This window comes from Rattus rattus, chromosome 15, assembly GCF_011064425.1.
Source record: "Rattus rattus isolate New Zealand chromosome 15, Rrattus_CSIRO_v1, whole genome shotgun sequence".
Classification (NCBI taxonomy): domain Eukaryota; kingdom Metazoa; phylum Chordata; class Mammalia; order Rodentia; family Muridae; genus Rattus; species Rattus rattus.
The window spans coordinates 2217664-2243184 of NC_046168.1; the positions used below are offsets into that span (position 1 = coordinate 2217664).

The 25521-nt window shown below is 44.9% G+C and overlaps 1 protein-coding gene across 1 annotated transcript in view; it reads right to left on the reverse strand.

Annotated features, from left to right (window-relative positions):
• Ppp2r2b (protein phosphatase 2 regulatory subunit Bbeta) overlaps positions 1–25521 on the reverse strand; it is a gene marked incomplete at its 5' end in the record, with an annotated part of 103477 nt that overhangs the window by 28490 nt on the left and 49466 nt on the right. The window contains one exon of the mRNA XM_032886016.1: positions 20274–20438. Within this exon, the coding sequence (XP_032741907.1) occupies positions 20274–20438 (165 nt within the window). The remainder of the gene's footprint in view (positions 1–20273; positions 20439–25521) is intronic.

Genomic DNA, 25521 nt, shown 5'->3' on the forward strand with positions numbered 1-25521 from the left:
ACTTGTGTTTTGTGTGTGTTTGTGTATGTTTGTGCACAGATTTGTGTGTTTGTATTGGTACCTGTGTGTGTTACACAGATGTCTGAGGTCAATGGCAAGTGTCTTCCTCTATCACTCTCCACCTTATATTTTGAGACAGGGTCTCTCACAGAACCCAGCACTCGATCATTTGGACACTGGCTCACTGGCTGTCTGAAAAGCTGCAAGGATCCACAGTTTTGGGATTACAAGCATCTGCCATTGCATCCCGAGCTGGAGAAGAGAACGTAGGTCCTTATGTTTGTGTAGCAAACACTTATGACTTGGTTACTCCCAGATCCTCTTCCTATTATTTTCAAAAGTCTGTAGATTCACGAGGGGTTAGAAAATTCCAGGTTGAAGAATAGGCTTTCCAGAAAGAAAGAAATGGTGATCGCAGCAGCACCTGTCCCTGCCAGGCACAGCGGAGGCAGAATCAGCTCTACTGCATAGCTGAGGAAAACAGGATGGGGAGACTGGGCCCTTCAGGAGCCTCTGGTCCCTGAGTGTGCATATCATATGGGCTTATTAGCTCTGAGGGTGGGACCTTCTCATGCGGTAGCCTTGGCTAGAATCTATGATCTAAAGGGAAGGGAAGAGAGACCTGCGCTTAGCTCAGTACTGGCCTGTCAATTTAAAGTCTGCATTTGGGCTAGTGTCCACAGAGAAGTTCATTAACTGTGGACCTATTTGTCATCCTTTTGTGAAGAATAGTCATTTATTAGCTATACAGGTCTAGTCCCTTTTTGAGAACTGCCATTCTGGAAGGATATTGATTGAAGGGGACGTCTCTGAGCACAGTCTATCCAGCAGGCAGCAGCAATAGGAGGTGGCTCCAGTCCAGACAAGATGATGAGTTGGCAGTGGGGGTCTCGACAGGAGCCTAATGAAGAAATCTGTTAACAGGCAGGCCTGGCTTTATGAGGGCTCATATTGGTCTTTCACTCCATTATAGCCCTCTCCCTGCAAGGCTAGTGTGGGGCAGGGTATCCATGAGCCTTATGCCTCTCTCTCTGCAGAACTGTACGTTCCTGTGACCATGAGCTCCAGAATCATGAAGGCAGTGTCCTCAAGTCCTTGGATTTCCTGCCACACATCACAGGTTAGAGACTCAGGACTCTCTGCTCTGCCCTTTTTCCCCTCAGAAAGAATTCTCTTTGATCCCTCCTTCTCTGTCTCTGATAATTTGTTCCCAACAGGAAGCTTCTTGCAGCTGTTCCAAGAACAGCTTCAGCCCCCTAGGGAGTCTCTGCCCAGGTGGAGGAGATGGCAAGTGAGTGGCCTGTTATTAGGGGTGAACGCTGGGAAGCTGGTTGTCATGGTACCGTGAAGGCTAGGGCTGCACTCTCAAGCTGTTCCTGGTTCCCAGGCTTTATACATAATCATGGCTAGGAGAGGCAGATGCATGGAGGGGAAGAGAAGAGCCATATCCTGCTGACAGCGATCTCCTAGCAGACCAAGGTGAGCAGTTCACACTGAGTGGGGGCAATCTCCCTCAGCAGGGAACAGGCATCGCAAGGACCTTGTGTGGGCGGCTCACAGCCCCTCTGTCTTCTCACGACCCCTGCATGAATGACTGTGTGCTCCCAGAGCTTATTTTCTCCAGAAATACATTGTCATTAACCCACCACTAATCTAGTGTCTGGTGGCATCTAAAGCATTGTACAGGTGGAGTAGAGACATTGTTAACGGAGGAAATTCTAGTGCTGGGTTGGAGCTGGTAGCGGACTGTCTTACGGGCCAGGTCACATGTTAAAACTCTTAAGCAGGCAAAACATGGGGATTTAGAGTTGCCTACCATTGGTAATTGACTAAAACATGAACTGAGTGTTGACTCTTTTGTCCACTTCTATCCCCCTAGGACCTTGCCATATCTTGCAGGGAGAGATGGTCTCAGAAAATGGACGTAAGCTAATCTAAGCTTTAAACCTTTGTATAAATAGGCAAGCAAATGCTTCATTATCTCGGTGCTCTCAGCAACCACAGTTAACAAGTAGAGTGATCTCTTTGTGGAATTAACATAGTGTATCAGGGCCAATTCATAAAGCACCTACTACCTGCAGGGCTCTTTCACAGCTCTAGACAAACCTTCAACATAGGCCTTTCTTTCCTTTCCTATTCGTTATTTTGCTGTTGCTATGACCAAACACTTGACTGCTGTGGGGAAGAATAATTTATTTTGCCTTAAGATTTGAGAGGCCACCATCATGGTAGGGAAGGTATGGTGTAGCTCATGGTGATAGCAACATTTAGCTAGGACTTCTTATATCTCTATGGGTCAGGAAGCAAGGCAGGAAATGTTGGCACCTAATTGGCTTCTTTTATCCCTCTTTATTCGTCTGGGGACTCCAACCTTTCCTCAGACAAATATCTGTGGGAAGACCTTCACAGACAAATCCAAAAGTATGTTTCTAGGTTCCACCATTTGACAATAAAGATTACTATATATTCCAAGGTAAATCTTAACTTTCTAGCCATCGTGCTTTGATGGAGAGAGAAGACATTTTATAACCACCACAGGAAACAAAGGGTTATCTTTCAGACAGCATTGTTGCTCATGGACTCCCTTCAGTGCATGAGGTAAGCCCTCAGCAGGTTCTACAGAAATAGGTCTGTATTGTGTTGAACTGGGCATGATGCTACATGCTTGTGATTCTAGTGCTTGAGAGGCAGAGTCAGGAGGATCAGGAATTTAAGGCCAGTATGGGTTACAGAACAAAGTGTGAGGTCAGCCTGCACTACAAGAGACCTTGTTTCAAAAATGGAAACAAAGCAACTAGATGATAAAACCCACAATGTGTTGATTTCCCAAAAGTCAGACTCTTGTACAAAATGCTGATGCTTGCTCTAGCTTTCTTAGGTGCCTGTCTTACCTGGCTATATCTTAGGCTTGGTGAGGCAGAAGGACAGGTTATATTTATACCTGTCATTACCATCAATGTTCAGTCATGGGTTTTAGAGATTGGTTTGCATTTAGCATTTGGCTTTTTGTAATTAACTTGCTTTTCTGAGCCCCAATTTTCTCATTTTTATCTCTGACTCCATGGACTTTTGTGAACAATAACACACTAATAAATGCTGAGTGTTTGCCAAGGGCAGGCATCATTTCACTGCTCCTCATGGCAATCCGAACATCCAGTAATTGACCTTGTTTCATAGAGGTAGACGGACAGGCTTGGAAGAATTAAGCCAAGAAACCCAAGTTACACACTTGAGTTGGTTTCACCCCAGAACAACACTGATGGCCACCATGGTTATATATATATATTTTCCTCATCCCCATTAAACCCAGGTTTCCAAGCCTCAGGTCTGTCATAAACTGCGATAGCTGGTCTTTGAGATTTCTCCTATAAACCTCAACAGAACACAAGGAAGACACCTTCTTGCCAGCAGTTGTTCAGTGGATTTAAAATTCTCTAAAAGACAAAAGTTTTCTTAGAATTAGACTTTGCCCTTTTAACTTTCCCCCTTCCCATTGCCATTTGATATCCATTTCTGGCCCAGAGACCATGACTTTCTTCTGTGGTCTTCCAGATCAATGTTGTCAAGATCCAGTTATGACATCGAGGTCAATAAAGAGCACCAGATAATAGGTTGATATTAATATAGATGACAGAGACCCATCATCACTCGGAGTCACTGGGCATGTAGAAACACCATTGAAGTACCAATGAAAACATTATTACAATCAACACTAATGCTGGTGAGTTCCTAGTAAGCAAGCATTACCTTTTCCTATAAAGAAGCAAAAATGTCGAGGAATGGGTCACTTTGACTCCCCAGAGAGCAGCTGTTATTCTCTTCTCTGGTGTCCTGGCTACCTTGGGCAAATGACTGCCAACCAAACACTTGGCTGAGTACCTTTTATGCCAGGACAATCTGTTTCGAACACTCCACTTTTGAATGCCTTGAGAAAACACAGGACAACGACAGGTGCTTGCTCCAGCTCTTGCAGGAGCCATCTCTAGCCTGGACTATTTCAAATGGTTTATAGTAGACTTCCTGCTTTTGGTGACACTGAAACTATTTCTACCTGGGTCAGAGGGGAAGCACTTCACCTGTTCACCTAGCAAATGGACTACTGTGCTTGGTATAAAGGAACAAGGCTGTGTGTGATTGGTACAAACATCCCCTTTGTCTGTCAGAGTAGGATTTCCAGACAACATGTTGAACCAAATGAATGGGAGATAACCTTCAGAACTGTTTACCATCATGATGTTTTTCTTAAGTGGTTGTGTCTTGTCCTCTCTTCTCCCCTCCTTTCTACCTTTCTCTTCCTTTCTCTTTCTTTTTTTTCTGTACTGGGGATTGAATGTAAGTCTTGTTGCATGCTAGAAAAGTTATTTGCTGCTGAGAGATGGTCTTATTCCCTTCAAGTGTTTCCCTTTCCCTTTCCCTTTCTCTTTGTCTTTGTCTTTCCTTCCTTCCTTCCTTCCTTCCTTCCTTCCTTCCTTCCTTCTTTCTTCCTTTGTATTCCCGTAGAAGAGGCTGAACTGGTATTACAAAGAAAGAAGTGGTAGCTGAGGCAGTAGCAGTGAGTAGCCAATAGGCCAAGATGCAAAATCTAAGTGGTGCGGCACATGACAGCTAAAGGAAAGGCAAAACCATGGAGAACATCACAGCTATAGAATGAACCACATGGCCTTGACAGTACCAGGGGCACAGCCATAGGAACCACTGAGAGGTTCTGATAACAGCAGAGTCTGAGCCAGGGAGCTACAGTATAGCAATGTCAGAGAAGCACTGGCAGCAACCACAACAGACTCAGCAGCAGCAGCAGCAGCAGCAGCAGCAGCAGCAGCAGCAGCAGCAGCAGCAGCAGCAGCAGCAAGAGCAAGAATAAGAGCAAGAGTAACAGCAACAGCAACAGAAACAGCAACAGCAACAGCAGCAGCAACAACAACAATTACAAGTAAGATGATAAAAGCAGCATTGGGGTAATTAAGGGTCAAAGGGTTTAACACCCTTGTCCCAAGAACAATGGTAATGCTGGCTGCTGTTGAGGGAGGAGGAATCTTGGCTTCAAAGGCCTGCTCAAGAATTTGTTACTATAGGACTAAAGGTCTTAGGACCCGTGGACTTGGTGAGAATTTTGGGAACACCAAAGAGTGTTTCTTGTTGCTGATCCTGCTTGTCTGCTGGCACTGACATCAAATGTCCAGAGATAACAAAAGTTATCACAGAAGAGAGCTTCTGCTTCCAGTAAACTCCCAAGTAGAGCAGGGCCCTGGCCAGTAACAGTACCATCCTTAAGTTACATATAACTTTGTATCAAATAATAATTTTGTATATGACTCTATTATAGAGCCATGGGATGACTCAGTGAGTAAAGGTGTTTGTCACAGAGCCCAAGTTCTTTCTGTGGAACATAAAAGGTGAGAGGGAGAACTCACTCCCAAAAGTTGTCTCCTGACTTCCATATAGTGCATGTATGCATTCATGTACACACATGTGCTAAATCGATTTAAATGCAAAAATTAGAGTTCATTACATAGGTTATTAAAAATTTCAAGAAAGCTTGTAGGACAAAAATGTAAAATTGAAACAATTCTGAGTCTGAGGTAAAGTTTTCTGGGAACTGGAAAATCTTATACACAATACCTCCATCACAACTCATTTAAGAATCAGCACTAATAAATGAATGTGGCAATAAAACAAGTTCTAACAACATATCGTTATACCTGCAGACCAATGTATATCGCTCAACCCTCAGCAGAGAAGCTTCTTGGAGTAAAGGGGAATTAACGTGGAGACCCACGACTGGACCCTGTGCAGAAAGTAAGAGACCTTGGAGCATTCGGCCCCGAGTGGGATGTCTTCATCAGATCACTCCCCTCGGGGCTCAGGCATCTATGCAGAAGGGGAGAAGTGGAGAGTGTAAGTGCCAGACGTAGTGATTTTTAAAGAATGGTCCTTTGCAGCCTCAACAAAGTAGATGCACTTACGAACCCACAGAGACTGTGGCAGCACACATAAGCCCTGCAGAAGCTCAAGCCAGAGCAAATTTCATCACAGATGAGGGAAAGCTCCATAAAGACCCACCCCTAGCCAAGAGGCTCCTGACAAGTGAAAGATAGCTGCCAGGAGAAAGATAAAACAGTTCTCTGATGGAGTGACACTGGGTATATCAATCACACTGCAGGAAAGGCTGCATGTTTAGGAGCAGTTGGCCAACACAAATTGGACTCCATGTTTTTAGTGGCTTAAAAAAAACCCTTCCTTCCAGAGAAATAATGTGAAATTGAGTGGATATAGGGGTGGAGAGGGTCTTAGATGGAAAAAAATTCTATGAAATTCTTAAAAAAAAAAGAATCACTTTTATTATGTTCTGAGAAATGTGATGTTTAATCTCACATTTGATCTCATGACACTCATTCATACTTTTAACCACCATGGTTGGCTATGGTTGGCTCTGCCTCTGGTCCCTACCATGAATAACTTCCCCAGGACAACAAGTATGCATTTGACTAACACCAGTTCATAATTCTGTGGTCCAGCGATGACAGGAACATAGGAGGTTCTTAACAGAGATGGATGATGTTTGAGAACACAGAGGGTACACTGGGGAAAAAGGCATGTGAAGTCATTTTTCAGCTCAATTATTTTACACTTTATTCAGAGTAAACTCTTTTTGGGTGGTGCTGGGGTTTGACCTCAGGGTGAGTCAAGCACTCTACTCTGACGTCACAGGTGCAGTTGTTCGGCTTGCAAAGCTTTTTGTTTTGTCATGTTTTTCAAGAGAGGGTCCTCTGTGTAGCCTTAGCTGTCCTAGGACTAGTCCCGTAGACTCGGCTGGCCTTGAACTCACAGAGATTCACTTGCCCTGCCTCTGCCTTCTCAGTGCTGGGACTAAAGGCATGCGCCATGAGCACTACCTGCTTGCATTGTTTAGTCAGCATCTGCTGTCTTTGACACTGGGAATCTAAATTCCATGTTCAGCTTAAAATAAACTCTATGTTAGAAACACTTCATAATTCCCTGTCCTGCATCAGCATATGCCCTTCTATCCCACCACACTCAGCACATTATTATGTTAATATTTGCTTCAGTTTCCATGTTTTCTCCCTAAGCTTAATGATCCTTTTTTCCCCCCTCACATGTAAAATTTCAATTCACAACTTTGTCTCAGTGCAGGGATTTTCAAAAGCCATTACAATTTCCGGATGTACTGGATGACCCCAGGGTTAAGGACGCCCATACAAAAGATAAATCCTATTGAAATGCTTATTCTGAGGTTAAAGATAGAAAAGAGACTGTCACAGCTTGAAGGAGCTTTGCCTAGTGGAGCATTCATTGCCTTCCTTCTGCTACAGAGCTCTGTTCTGTGCTTGGTGATGATGGGAGGGACAGCAGGTCCTCACAGCAATCCAACAGATAAAGGACCTGTAAGACAGACTGAAAGCCGGTGGACAGGATGGCAGTCCCCGAGATTCAGTTATTGATGCCACCTGCTGAGCTGTCAAAATAGAATCATGTGACACACACAGGGGCTTGAATTAGCTGATATATTTAACACGGGTCAATTACACACATAAGAGAGCCTCCCCCTTCTCTGTCTTTCAATGCACACAAGTACTAAGGGTGGTGGTATTCATTTAAAGTAAGAAAAACCAGATCACTGTTAATGTTCCAGTCTTCCCTGAATCAGTTACCAAAAACAAAAATCAAAACCAAGCAAGCAATTAACCAAACAACCCAAAGACACACAAGTAGACACAGTGGCACATACCTGTAACTTTAGCATTTGGGAAATCAAGGCAGGGCTGTCTGGACTAAGCAAAAGCTATGGCCTTTAAGAGTTTTCATTAAGATCATTGAAGATAAAAAATGAGGAGGGACTGCCAAGGTTTCTTAGTGAAATGTGTCAATTCAAACATTTTATGAATTTTTCCAAGAATCTTAGAGCCCACAGAAGTTATGAATTGGTCTGTGCTCAAACCAAAACCTTGTTTCTCTGTATGTGAATGCATATATATGTAAATGTATATGTATATGTATATATGTATATGTACATATATGTATGCTTGCGTATGTGCCAGAGGTCAACCTCAAGCATCCTTCCTCAGGAACCCCCATCTCAGTTTTGACTCGGGATCCCTCATTGGCCTGCAAATTGCCAAGTTGTCTAAGATGGATGTTTATTGAACCATCAAGATTACAAACACGCACCGCCACATCTGGTTTTTGTGTATGGGCTCTGTAGATCAACTTAATGCCTTCACAACTGCAAACACTTTACTGAGCCATCTCCCTAGCCCCCCTTATCCTTGGCTCTCAGCCTGACCCTCCACAGCTAGTTTACAAATGGACTTACTAATGTATACCCTGGCATTGCTCCAAACCATGAGATTTGACATCTTAAGAACGTTCTCATTTCCCAGTATTCACTCTTCCTTCTGATGCTTCATTCCTAAATGGTCGCAGACACCCATCTACTCCTCTCCCTAAAACCTTCCTCGATGTCCCTTTCCCTACTATAGTAACATTGAAAGTCCTTACCATGGCTTGCAGGGCTATCATGTTGCCCAACTCCCATGTCCTATGGGTGGCATACAGCAGGTAGGGTACCAGTTGTGTGAAGGGGGCCTGAATGTAGGTCCTCACATGCCCTAGGTCACCAGCTGCCCCAGCTGCTCTTTCTCATAACAGACTGCCCACCCTCTCTCATTGATGCTCACCTACCAAGCACAGTCCCCCCCAGAGCCTTTGTATTGCTGCAGCTTCTGCTCCAGGATCTCTCTTTGCCAAATATGTTTGTCCATGTGATTGGTGTTTGATTACTTCTCCTTGAGTAGGTACTGCAGGGATGGAAGGCTCTGTCTTTTGAGTGCTTGGCAGTGATACACAGAAGCGGAAGACATGAGTAATAAATGGCCACTATTTCACAGACTCCTCCCATACTCAAAAGTTACTCTGTGTTTTCCAATTTATAAAAGCATTGCAGCTTTTGAAATCATGGCCTGCTTATTGCCATTTTCCCTGTTTTCATGAACTTTAACCTTAATATAAGTTAAGTATATATAAATTTATATTATATATAATATGTAAATATATAATATAATAAAATATAAATTAACCTTAATGCAAGTTAAACATGATAAAGTGAGTCCTTTTCTCCATCTCTTTCTGTTCATTCTATCCCTCTCCCTTCCCTCCCTCCCCAGGAGATTGCAAACTCTTCCTCCCACTTGCTAAGAACATACTCTATCACTATTCTAAACCCCAGCTGCTAGAGATGCATTCTTAAAGTGAGAAATGAATGAATCCCGTCAACTACTCCTTTATGTGAGCCTTCCTAGCCCTTCAAAGAGAAGCACCAGATGCAACTATCATTTTGCATGATTACAGTCGTTTGCTTTTATAGAGGATTTTTTCAGCACTCTGTTATGTGCCTAGGGAGCCATAAACAGTGTCTAGCCATAGGGGAGATTTGATTTAGTGAGGGAAAACAAAACAGATCAGTCAACACATGGCATTTGATGTTCAGAGAGGACACCTAAACTGGCTTGGGAGTCCAGGAAGTCTCCTTGGTAGAAGGTTCCTTAGCTGAAACTTTAGGTGTATGGTGGGCAAAAAGTTGGCCCCAAGGATATCTATATCCTAACTCCGGCAGACTATGGACCCCTTCCGTGACAAAAAGGAAGTAAGACTGGATGGCATTATGGCTGCTAATTAGCTGACATTAAAATGAGATTTTTCCTCTTCATCTGGGTGGACTCCATGCGAATACAAGAGTCCTTAAGAAGATGGGGCAGAAAAGAAGGCAGCGGTATGATGTGAGGTTTTCATTTCCCTATTGCTGGATTCTCAAACCCTGGAGTGGGGGCAATCTCCACAAGCTTAAAAGCTCCAGAAAGTCAATTCTTTCAGTGTTCTATGGGAAGGCAGCCTAGTTTTAGCCAGTCACACCCAAGCTAGATGTCTGGACTCCAGAATGGCAAGATGACAGCAATGTGAGGCTTGAAGTCACTGGGGCTGTGGGGTCTTTGTTACAGTGTTTAGGAAGCACTGGATTTCCTGACATGCCTCTGGCATGAAAGAATGGGCTACCTTAGGATCCTGACAGCACAAGATAACATACTTGAGAGGTCAGGGAGCCGCCACAGAGAAAATACATGCCAGGTAGTCCCCTGACTCTGTTTTCCTTGAGCTATTTAGATACTCATCTGTGCCCTTGACTTGTTTATAATGGCTCATCATGGATGGCAATCACAGGTAAGGTGGCCCAGACATGTTCTAGGGCCAGAGCCACCTGGGACCTCAAGGTGACCTTCTTGTCTTGTGTGTCTTGGTTGGGAGTAGGTGGGGGAGGCTGTAGCCATGTGCAGGTGGTAATTTCAACCTCTACTGCTTTCTTGCCCAAGACCCTGGGCAGAGGAGCAGGCAGGACCTGGGACAGTGTCAACTGTTAATGAATGACGCTTACCTCCAAAATTAATAAGCTTTCTAGTCCTTAGGAAAATCCACTCAACTGCAGTCTCCAGGATGACTAATTGACAGAACTGGTAAATTAATCAAAAATGGAAATGAAGACGGAAGAAGGGGGAAGGGATTCTATTTTTACTTGGATGTGGGGCTTGTCTGCACTGCAGTTAATTGCTGCTAAAGTTGAATGGAGTAGACATCTGAGTGTGTGTGTGTGTGTGTGTGTGTGTGTGTGTGTGTGTGTATTCTGTTTCATGTAGAAAGGCTGTTTGGCTCTTCTTCAGGTGGGGTGTGTGTCTCCGTGTGTTTGTAATCCTGTCATCAGGAAAAAGGCATTTTAATAAAGGGCTTTGTTTCTCTAACCTAACCAAGCTCGCCTGCAGTAAACAGTGTTAATTACACCCCAGATCAATACTGAGCCCCCTTTGGAGACTTTAGGATGAATTGCAGCTGCAGTTAGAGTTGATGCCTTTGGACACATTCCATTAGGGGCCCGAGAAAGGAGACACAGGTTTATTAGGGCACCTAGTGGCTTACAGAACCTGGGCTTGGCAATTAAGTTTGGAGATGAGGGATGAGAGTAGATTTTACTGCCCATGCAGAGCTGACTTAAAATTACAGCCAGAAAAGGCCAGGGTAGGGCATGGGGCCAATGGGAGTTGCATAAATTGCAGACCCATAAGTTATCATTCTGAAAACAAGAAAACAATCATGTACTTTCCCCTGCTAAATACACAGGAGATAGGTGAGGTAGATAGACATAGGTTCGAATCTGATTCTAACCCTGAAACCTGGAGCTAGTTTCTTCACTTATATGTCTTATCTATAACTAGAGCACTGATACCAATCTGCAGGGCAGTTAGATAAGACATAGAGATTTCAAAACAAACAATGCATCCTCCTACATGCCTTCTACCTTTGGAGGACAATGACATTTCTGATTTGTGTTTTTGGGTTGGGCGTCAAACTTGGCTATGTTTTCATAGCTGTTTTCTAAATGAGGCTACTCACTAGAACATGTCAGTGTTTAAGGCCTGAGGTACCGCCATCTTTGTTTCCTGAATACAAAAGACCTGACGGTTCTTATACACTGTCCACGCGAGACACGTTTACATGCTCTCTGGGAATGAAGACTGAATAGAAAGTCTGCCTTGGTGCCACCCGAAGGAAGGAATTCCTGCGAATTTGATTTAGGCTGTGGTCTTGCCCTTCTGAAAGGATCTACTTGGTAAAAAAGAACCATGAAGACAGGCTTGCTAGTGGAGTCTTTCGAGGGATCGGTGCTGTGGGCTCCCCCACTACTGTAGAGAGGTACCCTGGCTCCTTCTTCAGGACCTCCATGACTAGCTGGATCTCCTCTAAATCCCTAGTGCAAGCCAATTCCTCCCAACAGGGTGGAATCATCAGAGGCATGCCAAATGAATGCAAACATGGCCAAAACACAGTGGAGTAAAGATTCAGGTGAAAGACCTAATCCATACTTGGAGGGTGATCTGATATAGGCATCACATGACTCATTTCACTAAGCAGATGTACACTACAGCATATCAGGCACTACAGTACACTTTTCCTTTCCCTTTAATAGTGAAAGGCTATCACAGGACCAAATCTCATGATCATGTCCCCAGTGTCATCTTTGGTGGCATCACAGAAGAATTTGATACCATCAGTCCTAGTATTTTTTTTTTTTGCCATTCCCCATGCTTTGCTTACACGCCTTGATTTCCTCTTACCCCAAGAAGCTCATCTCCTAGCTTCTCCTCTGTACCCCATTGTTAAGTGTTGACAAGCCTTGGTCCTGGGTCTCCACTCTTCTCTGCCCACACTATGTCTCAGTAAAATCCTTTGGTCCCACAGCTTGAAATACCATAATATGTGCATGACTCCTCAACTTTATACCTATAAGGTAATGTCTTCCTGGGCTTCCGCATTAATGTATATAGTTGATCATTAGACTTCTGTAATTGGATGACTCATAGACATCCCTATTTGGGGATAGCTGAAGAAGCAGGCTTCTTTCTACAGCAAATCAGTTTCCTCTTCAGCCTCCTCACTTCAGTATCTTTCCACTGTACCATCACCTAAACCAATACATGGCTTCAAATTTCCCCCTTCCCTCTGCCTTATCATTTCAAATCTCTCAACAAGCCTTCACAGCCTTACCTTGAAGTAGACCACACCTATGTCCCTCCCTTGGTCAGAGTGTCTATCAATTCTCCTGAGATAATGGAAAGAGTCCCCCAATTGGTTTCTTTGCTCCCAGGCTGGCTACTCCATTCTTGAGAAGCCTCTTAAGGTTATAAACACATTCCAGCATAACGGTGCTCTCTCTGGAGTGTGCGTGCATGCATGTATGCGTGTGTGTTTGTTTGTTTCATTGGCATGGGGGAACATGCATATGTATGCATATGTGTGAAGCCAGAGGTTGATGACAGATGCCTTCCTTCCTCTCCACCTTATATATCGAGGCAGGATCTCTCAATGAACCTGGAGTCAATGGATTCAGCCAGTCTAGCTGGCTAGCATGCTCTGGGCTTCTCTGTCTCTGCCTTCTGAAGGTTGGGATTACAGGCAAGGTACATGCTTATCAAGCATTTACATGGCTGCTGAAGATCTTTAGTCCAGTTCTCATGCATAAGGGGGAAGCACTTCATCCAGCGAACCATCTCCATAGCTCCAGCTAAGTCTTTCTTCATGCCAGAATACATTCTGAGTAATGCATTGTGAGAAACTGGGCAGTATAAAAAGTGATGGGTTGTCAGTAGGTAGTATAAATTTAGGGGATCCTATCATTGACCAAAATGACTTTATTCAGCATAAGACTATATTCAGTTTCCTGCTCATGACTCCTTAATCCCACTAGGAATGAAATCAATGGATTTTTCCTGGTTACACAAAATATGGCTCATAGCTCATTGTTTTTGGCCTCCTTTTTATATTGCTTTCAGCATAATCATCTCCATCCTCTGGACCTTGGTTTGTTCTTCAAATATAGGCATTCCTGAATAGAACCCTCATCATCACTGGATAATCCTAGTAATTTACCTCTAGCTCAGAGGCTTTCCCTCACAGCACTCTGTAGAAACAGCTTCACCCCAGGTACCCTCTGCCCCTCTATTATTTCCTATTGCTTGCACCACTAACTAAAAACTGTTTGCTTATCTGTATTTTGAATGTACTTGCTCCCTTGCCCCATGGACTGTCGCCTTCTGGATGGAAAAATCCAGAAGATGTTTGATAGATCTTAGTTGTATAAATGAGTCCTAGTATTCTGATGAAGTAGAACAGAAACGTGGACTGAATTCAGAGTATGCCACCCTGGAATGGCCTGTTTAGCTCTTGTGACATGGATACCTTGTAGCAGGGATGTGATGCTTTCCCCCAAGGTGGTAAGGGTGGGAAGAGAGCACAGTCAGGTTTCTCACAGCCCCTGCACAAAGTGAGCATACAGTATGTCCCTTATCAAGAGCAGTGGGGAGATGGACAGATAAACAAAAGGCCAGAAGGATAAGAAGGCAGTGAATTGCATAGATCTGGGTCAAACCATAGCTGTGTTTGTCTCTATAAACTCTGTAATTATATCAGTTTTTCTCTTTTCCGATTGAGTAATGATGGTGGGTGCCTCACAGGGTAGGATGCACTGGGCCCACACTTGCACATTTGGCTTGTTTCCTGGATGTTGTGAAACATCACAGAGGTCAGCTGTGATGATGGTTGATGAAGTCGCTACTTCTTCAACTATTGCTGCCTCTCCTCCTGGTTTCATTCTTAAAATAAGATACACAGTAGGGAAAAGAGGGGAAGGAAGTGGGGGAGGGGGAAAGAGAAGGGGAGGGTCTCTATCTTGCATCATGTTTATGTGTCAGACACTATTTTGAGGGCTCTTGAGTGTTTCTGCATTTAATCCTCCAAGTACCTACAAGGCAAATATGGCCACTGACTACTGTTTGCATGTGAGTGAACTGAGGCAGAGAGATGTAACCTTCTCAAGATTGCTCAGTTTGGTCACTGTAACATAGGCTGATAGTGGTCACCTAGTCGTCCTTGCACTTCTTAGCCCAGTCTCTTGAGTTCACTCACTACTGTTTGGAAGGAAAGAGTAAAACTTTCTTGGGCCATGTGTAGGGAATACCAGGCTGGACTCCACAACGTCTGGCACACTTCATACACTCATGATGGGCACTTTGGGGCATGTAGGGAGTGTCCCTTTCCCCCTGCAGACCCCATGTTGGCGTTAAGGTACCCTGGGTGCTCTCCTTTTATTCATGGACTCTCTAAATTATACAAGTACATCTACCACCAAGAGCCAATCTATAAAACAGGCTCCTTTCCCATGTCTTCTGACATCCTTCCTTATAGGTAGTCTCTTGTGGTCTCTGGGAACAGCCCCACAGTGCTATATTGTAGCTTTATATCCTGCTAAGCTCTTCACAAGCTACTCACTTGTTCTAGTCTTCAAGTGTGTCCACAGGACCCCAGAAAGTAAATTCTGTTTATCCCTGACAAAGTACTTCATTCCTACTTGTGGATTTCTTTGCTTCTTTTCATTTTTAATTAGTGTGCAAATTTACTTTCATTTTTAAATAAATCGTTTATATATATATTAAGGACATTTTGAAACAAAATGCTTCATGATTTACTATCAACATTTTCTGCCTTTTAAATATTTATGTTGCTAATATAATTTGATTTATTAAGGTTTAAACTCACACTATACTTATTATCACTGAAGGGTGATTTTTGAGTAGGAAGTAGACTTCTTAGCTTAGAACCTCTGAAACAAGTCAAAATTCTCTTTAGAGAAAGCTGGTTTCAGCACCATGGAAAGTTCCCAAATGACTGTAGAACTGTGACACATCAGTGTACAGTTCTCATGGACCTGTTCCATTCGTCCTGTGTCTCCACTACAACTGAGTGACTACAAAGAGCCTCACTTACTATGCTCACTCTGTATGAAGACTGTGTGAGCCTTGTGTCTGTCAATTTTTCTGTCCTTACTGCCTGGAGGGATAGCAATAGTTTGGAGGAAGGAACAAGACCAGGACACACACACTGTGCCTACACACTTGCATAATTCCTCATGTCTCCTTCCTGTAGGAGCTGAATTTTGCCACCTTCAGCTAACATTGGTTCTATCTTTCCCCCATGCCTCAGAGTGTGACTGTTTAAAAGATGTGATCGTATGGACATGACATCACTAGGTGAACCCTAATCCAAGACAACTCTTCTAAAGAAGGAATGTTTTGAATACAGATGCCTACTGGAAAGAGGATGTGTACACACACAGAGCAAACAGGTCTCTTCAAGTGAAGGAAAGAAGTGAGTGCCCAGCCAAGTCAACCCTGCCAGCTGCCACCTTTCTGAGAAATATGAGACAGGGGCCCACGAGATGGCTCAGCTGGAAAGAATGCTGCTGCACGGGCTTGAAAACCTGCACTGATCCCAGAGTCCACAGACAAACACTGAATACAGCAGCACACATCTGTAATCCCAGCATTTCTATGGGAAAATGTGAGGCCAAGATGGGAGAATTGTCCAAGAGTCTGCAGGACAGCTAGACTGGAGTATGCAGGATGACACAAGCCACACGAGGAGGAGAAAGGAGAGAAGGGACTCCTGAAACTTGTTCTTCACACAAGCTTAAACATTTAAGTTAACAGAATGAATAAAGGTGTGGTAATGTATGTCCACATTCACCTACATGACCCATGTTAAATAAAATTTTAAAGTTGAAAACAGAATTGTGAGACAGAAACATCTTGGTGTCTGGGTCACTCAGTTGAGGTACTTTGTTAAAACAGCCTTGATAAGTGAATACACTGATAGTCATTGGACCATCCACCCGTCTCTTTCCCATAGGTGCTCAGTCTGGGTCCACACCAGATACATGGCAATTAAGGGTCATAGTGGAATAGTGTTCCAGGTAGAGGTAGAATTTATGTAAAAACCCTGAGACAGGAAGCGGGGGAAAGATGTTGGAAGTCCTGGAAGCAGGTTAGGGTGGTCAGGATCCCTGGAACCTAGAAGGTGGAGACAGGGCAAGAGATGATCCCTGCAGATTCTGGGCGGAGTTCAGACTTTAACTCTTTCTGTCTTAGCTGACATTTGTACCACCTGCCCAGTTTCCTCACATACTCTGCAAACATGTATGTGGAAGGAGAGAGGGCAGGATCTGCCAGCAGAGTGTCATACTCCGCAAACATGTATGTGGAAGGAGAGAGGGCAGGATCTGCCAGCAGAGTGTCATACTCTGCAAACATGTATGTGGAAGGAGAGAGGCGGGATCTAGCCAGCAGGTGTCATACTCAAACATGCAGGAGAGAGGCAGGGATCTGCCAGCAGAGTGTCATACTCTGCAAACATGCATGTGGAAGGAGAGAGGGCAGGATCTAGCCAGCAGAGTGTCATACTCCGAAAACATGTATGCGAAGGAGAGAGGGCAAGATCAAGCCAGCAGAGTGTCATACTCTGCAAACATGTATGTGAAGGAGAGAGGGCAGGATCTGCCAGCAGAGTGTCATACTCTGCAAACATGTATGTGGAAGGAGAGAGGGCAGGATCTAGCCAGCAGAGTGTCATACTCTGCAAACATGTATGTGAAGGAGAGAGGGCAGGATCTAGCCAGCAGAGTGTCATACTCTGCAAACATGTATGTGGAAGGAGAGAGGGAGGGCAGGATCTGCCAGCAGAGTGTCATACTCTGCAAACATGCATGTGAAGGAGAGAGGGCAGGATATGCCAGCAGAGTGTCATACTCTGCAAACATGTATGTGGAAGGAGAGAGGGCAGGATCTAGCCAGCAGAGTGTCATACTCTGCAAACATGTATGTGGAAGGAGAGAGGACAGGATATGCCAGCAGAGTGTCATACTCTGCAAACATGTATGTACAGGATCTGCCAGCAGAGTGTCATACTCTGCAAACATGCATGTGGAAGGAGAGAGGGCAGGATCTGCCAGCAGAATGTTGCTGCCTTCAGCACCCTTTGTCTCAGGCGCCTCAAACTACAAATGCAAACACCTCACCACCACCAGAAGGGATAGGAAAAAAAAATCAGAAAATAGAGAGGGAGAGGACAAATCATCCCTTCCAACCCCTGCTGAGCATGCAGAGTGAGGGACATATGGAAATTAATATATTCGGCTCTGATAACACTGTTTTCCTCGGCGTTTTGATTAAACGCCGACGGTTATTAAATACCCTCCTTCTCCCTGCTCATCCCTGAAAGCCAATGTTGCTTTTCATTTTGAACTCTGATGAACTGTCGTGCCGTTCACACACCTCGGCTGAGCCTCAGCCAAACCTCAGCCGACTGCAGGCTGGCACTGGAGGAGGATGGAGAAAATCAATATGAAATGTCAGGCAGGAGGTCAGGACACCGGCCTCCCCAGCTGGCAGGAGCTGGGGCTGGGTGGCTTTGGAACAAAGGGAGGTGTGCTCTGAAGAAGGTCAGTCTTTTGGCCCAGTCAGGAAAAGGAATCTATTTCTTTTTGATTAGGTTAACAGGCTCGTGTCTTGCAATGCAGAGCTAGGCTGGGCTGCGGTGCATAGTAGGCAGGTTTGATGATGAAGGCTAGCTTACAGGCCACTCACTAGCTCCTGGGACTCCCTAGGGACTGTCCTCTGGACTTTGATCTTGTAGGGGTGCCTGGCATCAGGCCTGGAGGGAAGAGCCTGGGGGGGGGCTCCTGGGTATGTGCCCTTTTGGACTTCCTGCTTCTGTGCACATGGATGAGGCTTCCCTATACGCTTCTCTCTCCTTGGTCTTTACATTTCAGATGAGCAGCCATTGCTTTGTGAGATCCCCACAGTGGTAACACACAGCACAACATGCTGCTGTTTTCACGCCCCTCAGCCCATGGGCAATGCTGATGGTTTGTGATTCTCTGATGGAGGCAGGTGTCTTTACTTTTTAGCGTGCCTAATTTTCTCTGTCAACTTGACTGGTCACAGGTGCTCACATGCTTGGTCTGACATTCGGGTGTTTCTGCAAGGGTGTTTTGGGATATGTTTAACATTTAAATTAATAGACTGAATAAATATTGACCTCTTAATGGGGATGAATCTCAGCCAGTCAGGCAAAGCCTTGATTGGGAGAAAGAGCTGGTCCTCTTGTGAGTGACAGAGCCATTCTCCACCTTACTGCTTTGGGGTTGGGATGATTTTCATGCCTTTGTAGTTGACCTGAGACACTTGGATCTTCAGCCTGGTGGCCTGTGGTGGCTTGCTGACTTCAGATCTCAGGACTCAATCATTCAATCTTCACACAGAGGTCAGTACTTTATACTAAATCTCTGTATACATGCCACCAATCCTTCCTCATCCTCTGCAGGACCCTGGCTAATACAGTGAGCTCTAAGAGACAGAGAGATGTGCATCTGCCTTTGCTCCTCCTTGTACCTCCAGAGTTGGATACAGTGCCTGGCATACGGTGTGTGCTCAGCGAATGTGAATTAAATTATGAACAATGGGGCTCCTGTACCTGGCAAAATGGTAGGAGTTCTAAGTGGCTTACAGCAGTAGGCGTGGGGATTCTAGAGGAGTGCAATGACCATTCTGTTGCCATCGATTGTTCCTACCTCATGCCCAGAAGATGCCAGCAGTGTCTTATTCATGTAACAGTATTGATCTTTTCTGCTACCTGCCCTGTAGGGACTCTGGGGATTCAGGAGGATTGCCTGAGGTCACCAAGTGCCAAAGCTTAGCTGTACTCCCCAAGTACTGTCCTAAACCATTCTCATTCTAAACCCTTCAAAGGCCTTAAGCGTTCTCCAGTTTTTGTTCTGGGCTTAGCAATTTCTCCAGTCAGTTCAGTGTTTATGACTCTGCATTCAGGATTCAGGTGGGCCTGACTATCTCTAAAGCCTAGGCTGACATTGAGGCACTGCTGTGAGGCACTTCTTGGGGCCCCCTCTGGGATATCTCTAGGCCAGTGGTACTCTCTGGGATATCTAGGTCAGTGGTACTCCACCTTGTTCCACATTCACTTACCAGAGAGAACCTGTCCCTCAAGGCAGGTCCCAAACTGAACACAAATGCTTCATACCTAGTATGACTTCCAGTAGCCCCCATCCCACACGCTTTTCATGTCAATCACTGGGTGTGTCTTCCTTTCCCTATCCCTTCCCCTAACCCTGGATCTACTCCTACCTCCTCCCACTCTCCCAGTGGGCTAACCCAGTGGTTCTCAACTGTGAGTCGTGACCCCCTTTGGGATCACATATGAGATATTTACACTACGATTCCTAAGAGTAGCAAAATTAGTTATGAAGCAGCATCAAAAATAATTTCACAGTAGGGGCTCAGCACAGCAGGAATAACTATATTAAAGGGCTGCAGCATTAAAGGACAGGAAGATTGAGAACCACCATCTGATCCTTTCTTCACCCCCTTAGTATCTTCACTACCTTTACACTCCAGTAAATCTGCCAAGATCTACCTGGAATACTCTACTGCTGACTGTGAGTGCCGTCCTATCTCCTTATCCGTATCACTGTTTAACAATCTCTTCACCATATCTGTGGCTACTCCTTGGGGTCATCCTCCTCACAGCAGTGAGTGATCTCCACACAGAATTCAGATCAGCTCGCTGCTCAGCCAGTCATGGCTGGCAAGGTTTCCTCTGCACCTGCATGCTTCACACCCCAAATGGGGCTTCCCCTTCCCAGAACGTTAAACGTTAAACGTGGGGCTGACTCCCAAATTAGCTTAACACTTGTGATTTCTTTGCTCCCGGTGTTAAATGAAATGGAACCCTTCCAGGATCCCCCCTCCTCCCGAATGCCAGAGGCCAGGACACCTCACCCCCAAGGCCCTTGTGGTGATACTCACACTTGGTGTGCCTGTCACACAGCGCGGATGCCCGCATGTCACACAGCCGGATTGTCCCCTTGCTGCTGCTGTATACAAAGGTGTTGCAGTGGTGGGGGTGGAACTCGGCTGCTGTGATCACTTCTGTGAGCTCCTCCATATTGGCTGGCTTGATATCTACGATATCTGGCACAGACGAGTCAAGGAAGGACCCGGGACGGGGGAGAACTTGGGGCATTAGCAGCTCTTGCTATGAGTAGATGCGAGCCTTTTCTACACACAGGGGGATCTCATTGGCAGGCTGGTGGCGGAAGGGCAGGTAGTAGTGATTTCTGGTAGCTGGGGCTCAGGGGCTTTAAGAAAAGGGATTTTCAGTAATCAGAGGCAGAATTAGAACTTAGGTTTAAGATGGGTGTGGTGGCTCATGAGCCTAACTCAACTCAGGAGGCTGAGGCAGGAGGATTGCTGTAAGTTCATGTCCAGCCTGTGTCACGCTGTGAAGCTGTGTGTCAATGAACTTATGTTTCCTGACTCTTCCTCTCAATTTCATCTTCTGTGACTTGTAGAAGACAAACTGAGTCTTGCCCACAAGACCACTCACGAGTGTTTGCCACTCTGTAATGACAGCTAAGGAGCTACTAAGTCCATGCTAGCCAGACTATTCAAGTTGAATTCTTACTGGGATTCCTTGGTGATATATTTAATCTGCCTTAGGCTGCAGATCCTTTCCCATGAAGTATCTGAACAGTACAGCAGCTGCTCAATGAAGGTTTATTAAAGGCCTCTCAGTGGGCATATCCTGAACTTTGTCTCCTTTAATCCTTACACCAACACTGTGAATAACACCCTTTATAGCCATTTACAGGGGTGGAACTGGAAATTCTGTGAACATTCAAGAAGTTTCCTAAGAGACATGGCTAATGGACTGGGGAGATTCTCAGCAGGTCAAGGTGCTTGTTACCAAAACTGATGACTGATGACCTTAGTTCAATCTCTCGGGTCCACGTGGTAGAAGGAGACAAACTTCCACAAGCTGTCTTCTGACTTCCACATATGTGCTGAGGAACACACACACACACACACACACACACACACACACACACACATACACACACACACACATACACACATATACACACATCACACACACACACACACACACACACACACACACACACACACACACACACACACACCCCACACACCCACACCACACACACCACACACATACACACACACACACACACATCACACACACATCACACACACATTACACACCCCCACACACACACACCCCCCCCCCCCATCTCACACACACCACACACACACCACCTACACCACACACACACACACACATCACACACATTACACACACATATACACACATACACACACACACATACACACACACACACACATACACACACACACATATATCACACACACACACACACACACACACACACACACACACACACACACTTCATCAACCACAGCCAGTGAGTGACAATACTGGATCTTTACTCCAGGTGCAAAGCCTAGGAGGTTTCACAAAGCCCAGTTTCCCTCCTTTAGAATATTCAGGCTATCTAGTCTCCAGGAGCTGTGATTTACTAGGGCTGAGAGTTTGAGTGGGAACTTAAGGATTAGAAAGAAACCATCTATGTGTAGTGAGGAATTTGGGATCATGTATAATATACTCAGTTTTAGCTTCCAGGTTCCCATCTTCTCAACACGTTCCTTTGCCATAAAAAGTGTGTGTGTGTGTGTGTATGTGTGTGTGTGTGTGTGTAATATACATATTATATATGTATATGCATGTGCTCATATGTACATATATATTTTCTTGTATATCAGAATGAAAAACTTCGGCTTTTGTTTACAAAGGCAATCCAGTGGAAATAAAAACAAAATCTCTTCAAAGGCTGTTCATCCGAAGGGAAGGAACTGGCTTGTATGTGCCCTGATACCACCTACCAAAAGTTTGAGAGGCTCCTGCCTGGAGCTGAGGCTCAGTCTACGGACCAGCTGCACTTTGTCACTGGATGATGGGTGCAGCAAAGTTGAGAAGGGGACCTGCATGTCCCTGACTCCACTACTCATAGGTTACCTGTGTGATGTTTGCTCCTGTATGCATCACCAGGGTTTTGTTTTTTTTTCTTAAAACCCATCTTTAAATTTTGTCACATTTCTGTCTCAGCTAAGCAGAAAGGCAACATTCCCAAAATGATGGGCTTAATTGTTTACATGAAAGCAAACAGATAGTGCTTAAAATGAAAATGTATGGGCTAGGAATCATCATGTACATGGGGACAGACATGCTCCCAGTTTGAGCCCCAGTAGCACCAATTAGGTAACAAATGTGGACACATACTAGCAAGCGCCACCTAGGCTCCTGCTACATCTGTCGCCACATACGATTTGCTACAATGACTTTACACCAGGCTGTGCCTCTTCCTATTCGATTATCTCTTAGGAACCCCCACTGTGTTCCTTCTAAAATTGGTTTGAGCCTGTGCTAACATTGCCTGTTGGCACATTTTCATCTACGAAAGCCAGATTCAAAGATTTCTTGGTTGGTTGCACGGGACATATGCACTTCTGGATTCATACAACACCACCTCTCAACTCAGCTTCTGCATTTGGGGTATACACCTGGAGCACAAACACAAACAGCTTGGGAGGGTGCTGCAGGCTGCAACTCTGATGTGCTTTCCGGTGGCTGACCTGTGCCTTAGGCTTGGTGGGTATGGCTTTGGGTGGGGCAAGCAGAGTTTCCTATGGGCTGCTGTCAGGTTCCATCAGAAAGTGTGCCTCCATACCCTACAGTGCCAGCAAGCATGTTTTCCTTTTCCCAAAGTAAGGAGAGAAAATCTGGTGTCAGCTTCTTTGCTTCTACCAGTATAGCTCAGCAAGCAAGCTGAACTGGAAGACATCTTCCTTGTGTGGGAGAGGGAAGTGATACAGACACAGATTATTTTTCTCTACCTAAAAATAAAGCTCCAAAGTCAGGAGATGTGAAAACAAAAGAGCCTAAGCACATCTGTGCCTCCAGGAGCATCTTCCTACCAGCAAGGACATCTTCCTGGAGCAGCGCCCAGTGGATCTGCCCCTGTCCACTGTTTCTAGATCCATTCTGCCTCCCACCCACTTTCATCTGAAGCCACTTGAGTCTTCTCCAAGGTCTGAATCTTCCTCCTGTTCACAGAGCTTGACTTTGACTCAGGTTCGGCCAAAGGAAGAAGCCAGGATTCTATCCCGTTTTAGCATGACCACAAATAGCTGGTGTCTACCAAGTGTTGAGCTTGTCTGGACTACATGTCTTACAGCTTCATCCGTCCTTCATTTCAGACAGATGGAGGCAGTGCCATTAATAGCCCTATTTTACAGATGGGGAGATGGAGTGAAATGGGTTTTTTTCTTTTGTAACCAGGAAAAACTTCTGTGTCTTAAATTTGTTCTTTGCCATTTTCGTCCATGTATTCATTAATTTTGATTATTCTTGACCTCACCCACCTCTGTCTCCCTTCTTCTCCTTTTCCGTTCTGTAAGTCCCTTTTCTATATTCATATGCTTTTTTTGTTGTTGTTTATTTTTTTCAGAGCCCATGAGCTTAACAGGGATGATCAGTGTAACAGTGGCTTTACACCACTTATTTATTTGGAGTCTGCCAAAGTGCACAGAGGACATGTTGGTGGAGCAGGTTTCCCTTCACTGTGTGGGTCCTGGGGATTGAACTCAGGTTGTCAGTCTTGGTGGCATGAGATTTACATTGCTGACCTCAGAGATAAATCCCTTAGGGTTGTCGTATAGCTGCATGGGGCAGAGCTGGGGTTGGCTCTCAAGCTTCTGCAAGGATTTTTTACACGCAGCCACACTGCATTCTATGGGGAATGGCCTTGCCCGGCCAGTTTCCCTGAGTGGTTTTGCCTGTCTCTAGGGAATGAATACTGGCTTACTGGTGAGGGCTCTATCTCCTTCCCATCATGCCCCTGAATGCTCACCAACTGCAAGGCAGTTGGTACTTTCTAGAACCAGAATTTTGACTTCTTATGATATAACTTTCTTGAAATAGAAGTTGGGACAAAAGCCTGACAAGGACTTTCTTGTCCTATTTCCTAAGGGAAGACTTTGCTGAATTCTAGAAACACGTGAGAGAGTCTAGTTGGCCCAAATTTGATGTCTACTGAGGAAGACAGGAAAGAACACTCAAAGATGCCCAGAAATCCTAACCATTATTCTCTCAAGTTCCAAGGGACACACATTTTCCCCCTGCATATTGGGATGGAGGGGGAAAGGGGCTTAGCAACACAAGGTGCCCTGTATTACTGGAAAATGGAATGAGGTCTTTTAACAGTCAATTTCTCCATCTGATCTTTTGAGCACTCTAAATCATTTCCTGGTTGTTTCAAAGAACTAAACAGCAGAAGATATCACTAGGCTTATGACTAATACACAACCCAGACAGCCAACAGATTGCCATTAAATTAACCCTGGGGCCTGACGGATCCGTTCTTTTGACCCCAACTGCTTGGAGTCTTCCTTATTAATGCTAAATCCAGGCAAATTACCTCTGCTAACAAAAGGGGTTAATGTGGCTCTCCAGGGGGACTCTGGAGACAGCTCTGAGGATGGGAAGGGGCACAGCCAGCCCAGCAGCTGAGCTTCATTCTTGCAAGGCAGAAGGCGGGAAGGTGAGGGCACCCCTGTGCCAGGCAGTTGCCTAGGGCATCCTTGAAAGTAATAATTGAAGACACCAGGAGGTCACCCCTCCAGGGATTTGCTTCAAACAAATAAGCAGCCCAAACCATAAATTGCATCAGCAGTAGGATGAGGGGTGGAGAGGATCAGGGTGGGAGGGCAGAGGGAATGGAAGGCCTTTCACAGTCATTTACAGCATCCAAGTTGGGAAACCCCAAGCTCTATCACTTGGGGACTATCACTCCCCTGCTTCCAGACAGTGGCAAGATTATGAAAGATTGACAGCCACCTAAATAAATAGACAGAAACACACGATAAAGTGAACTTTCAAAAAAAAAAAAAAGAAAAAACGATGTCGTTAAATTATTTTTGCAGTGCAGTGTCTGAGTATGGGAAAAAATAGCCACTGTATGCAAAATTCTAATTCTGGGGACATAGTACAATTTAAACCTATACCCAAGAGCCATGGGCTTAAAGACAGGTGGGCCATGTAGTGATGGGTCTATGAGGGTGGATCTGTGAGTGGTTTTTTTTTCAATCCACACCATTCCCACATCTTCATTCAAGG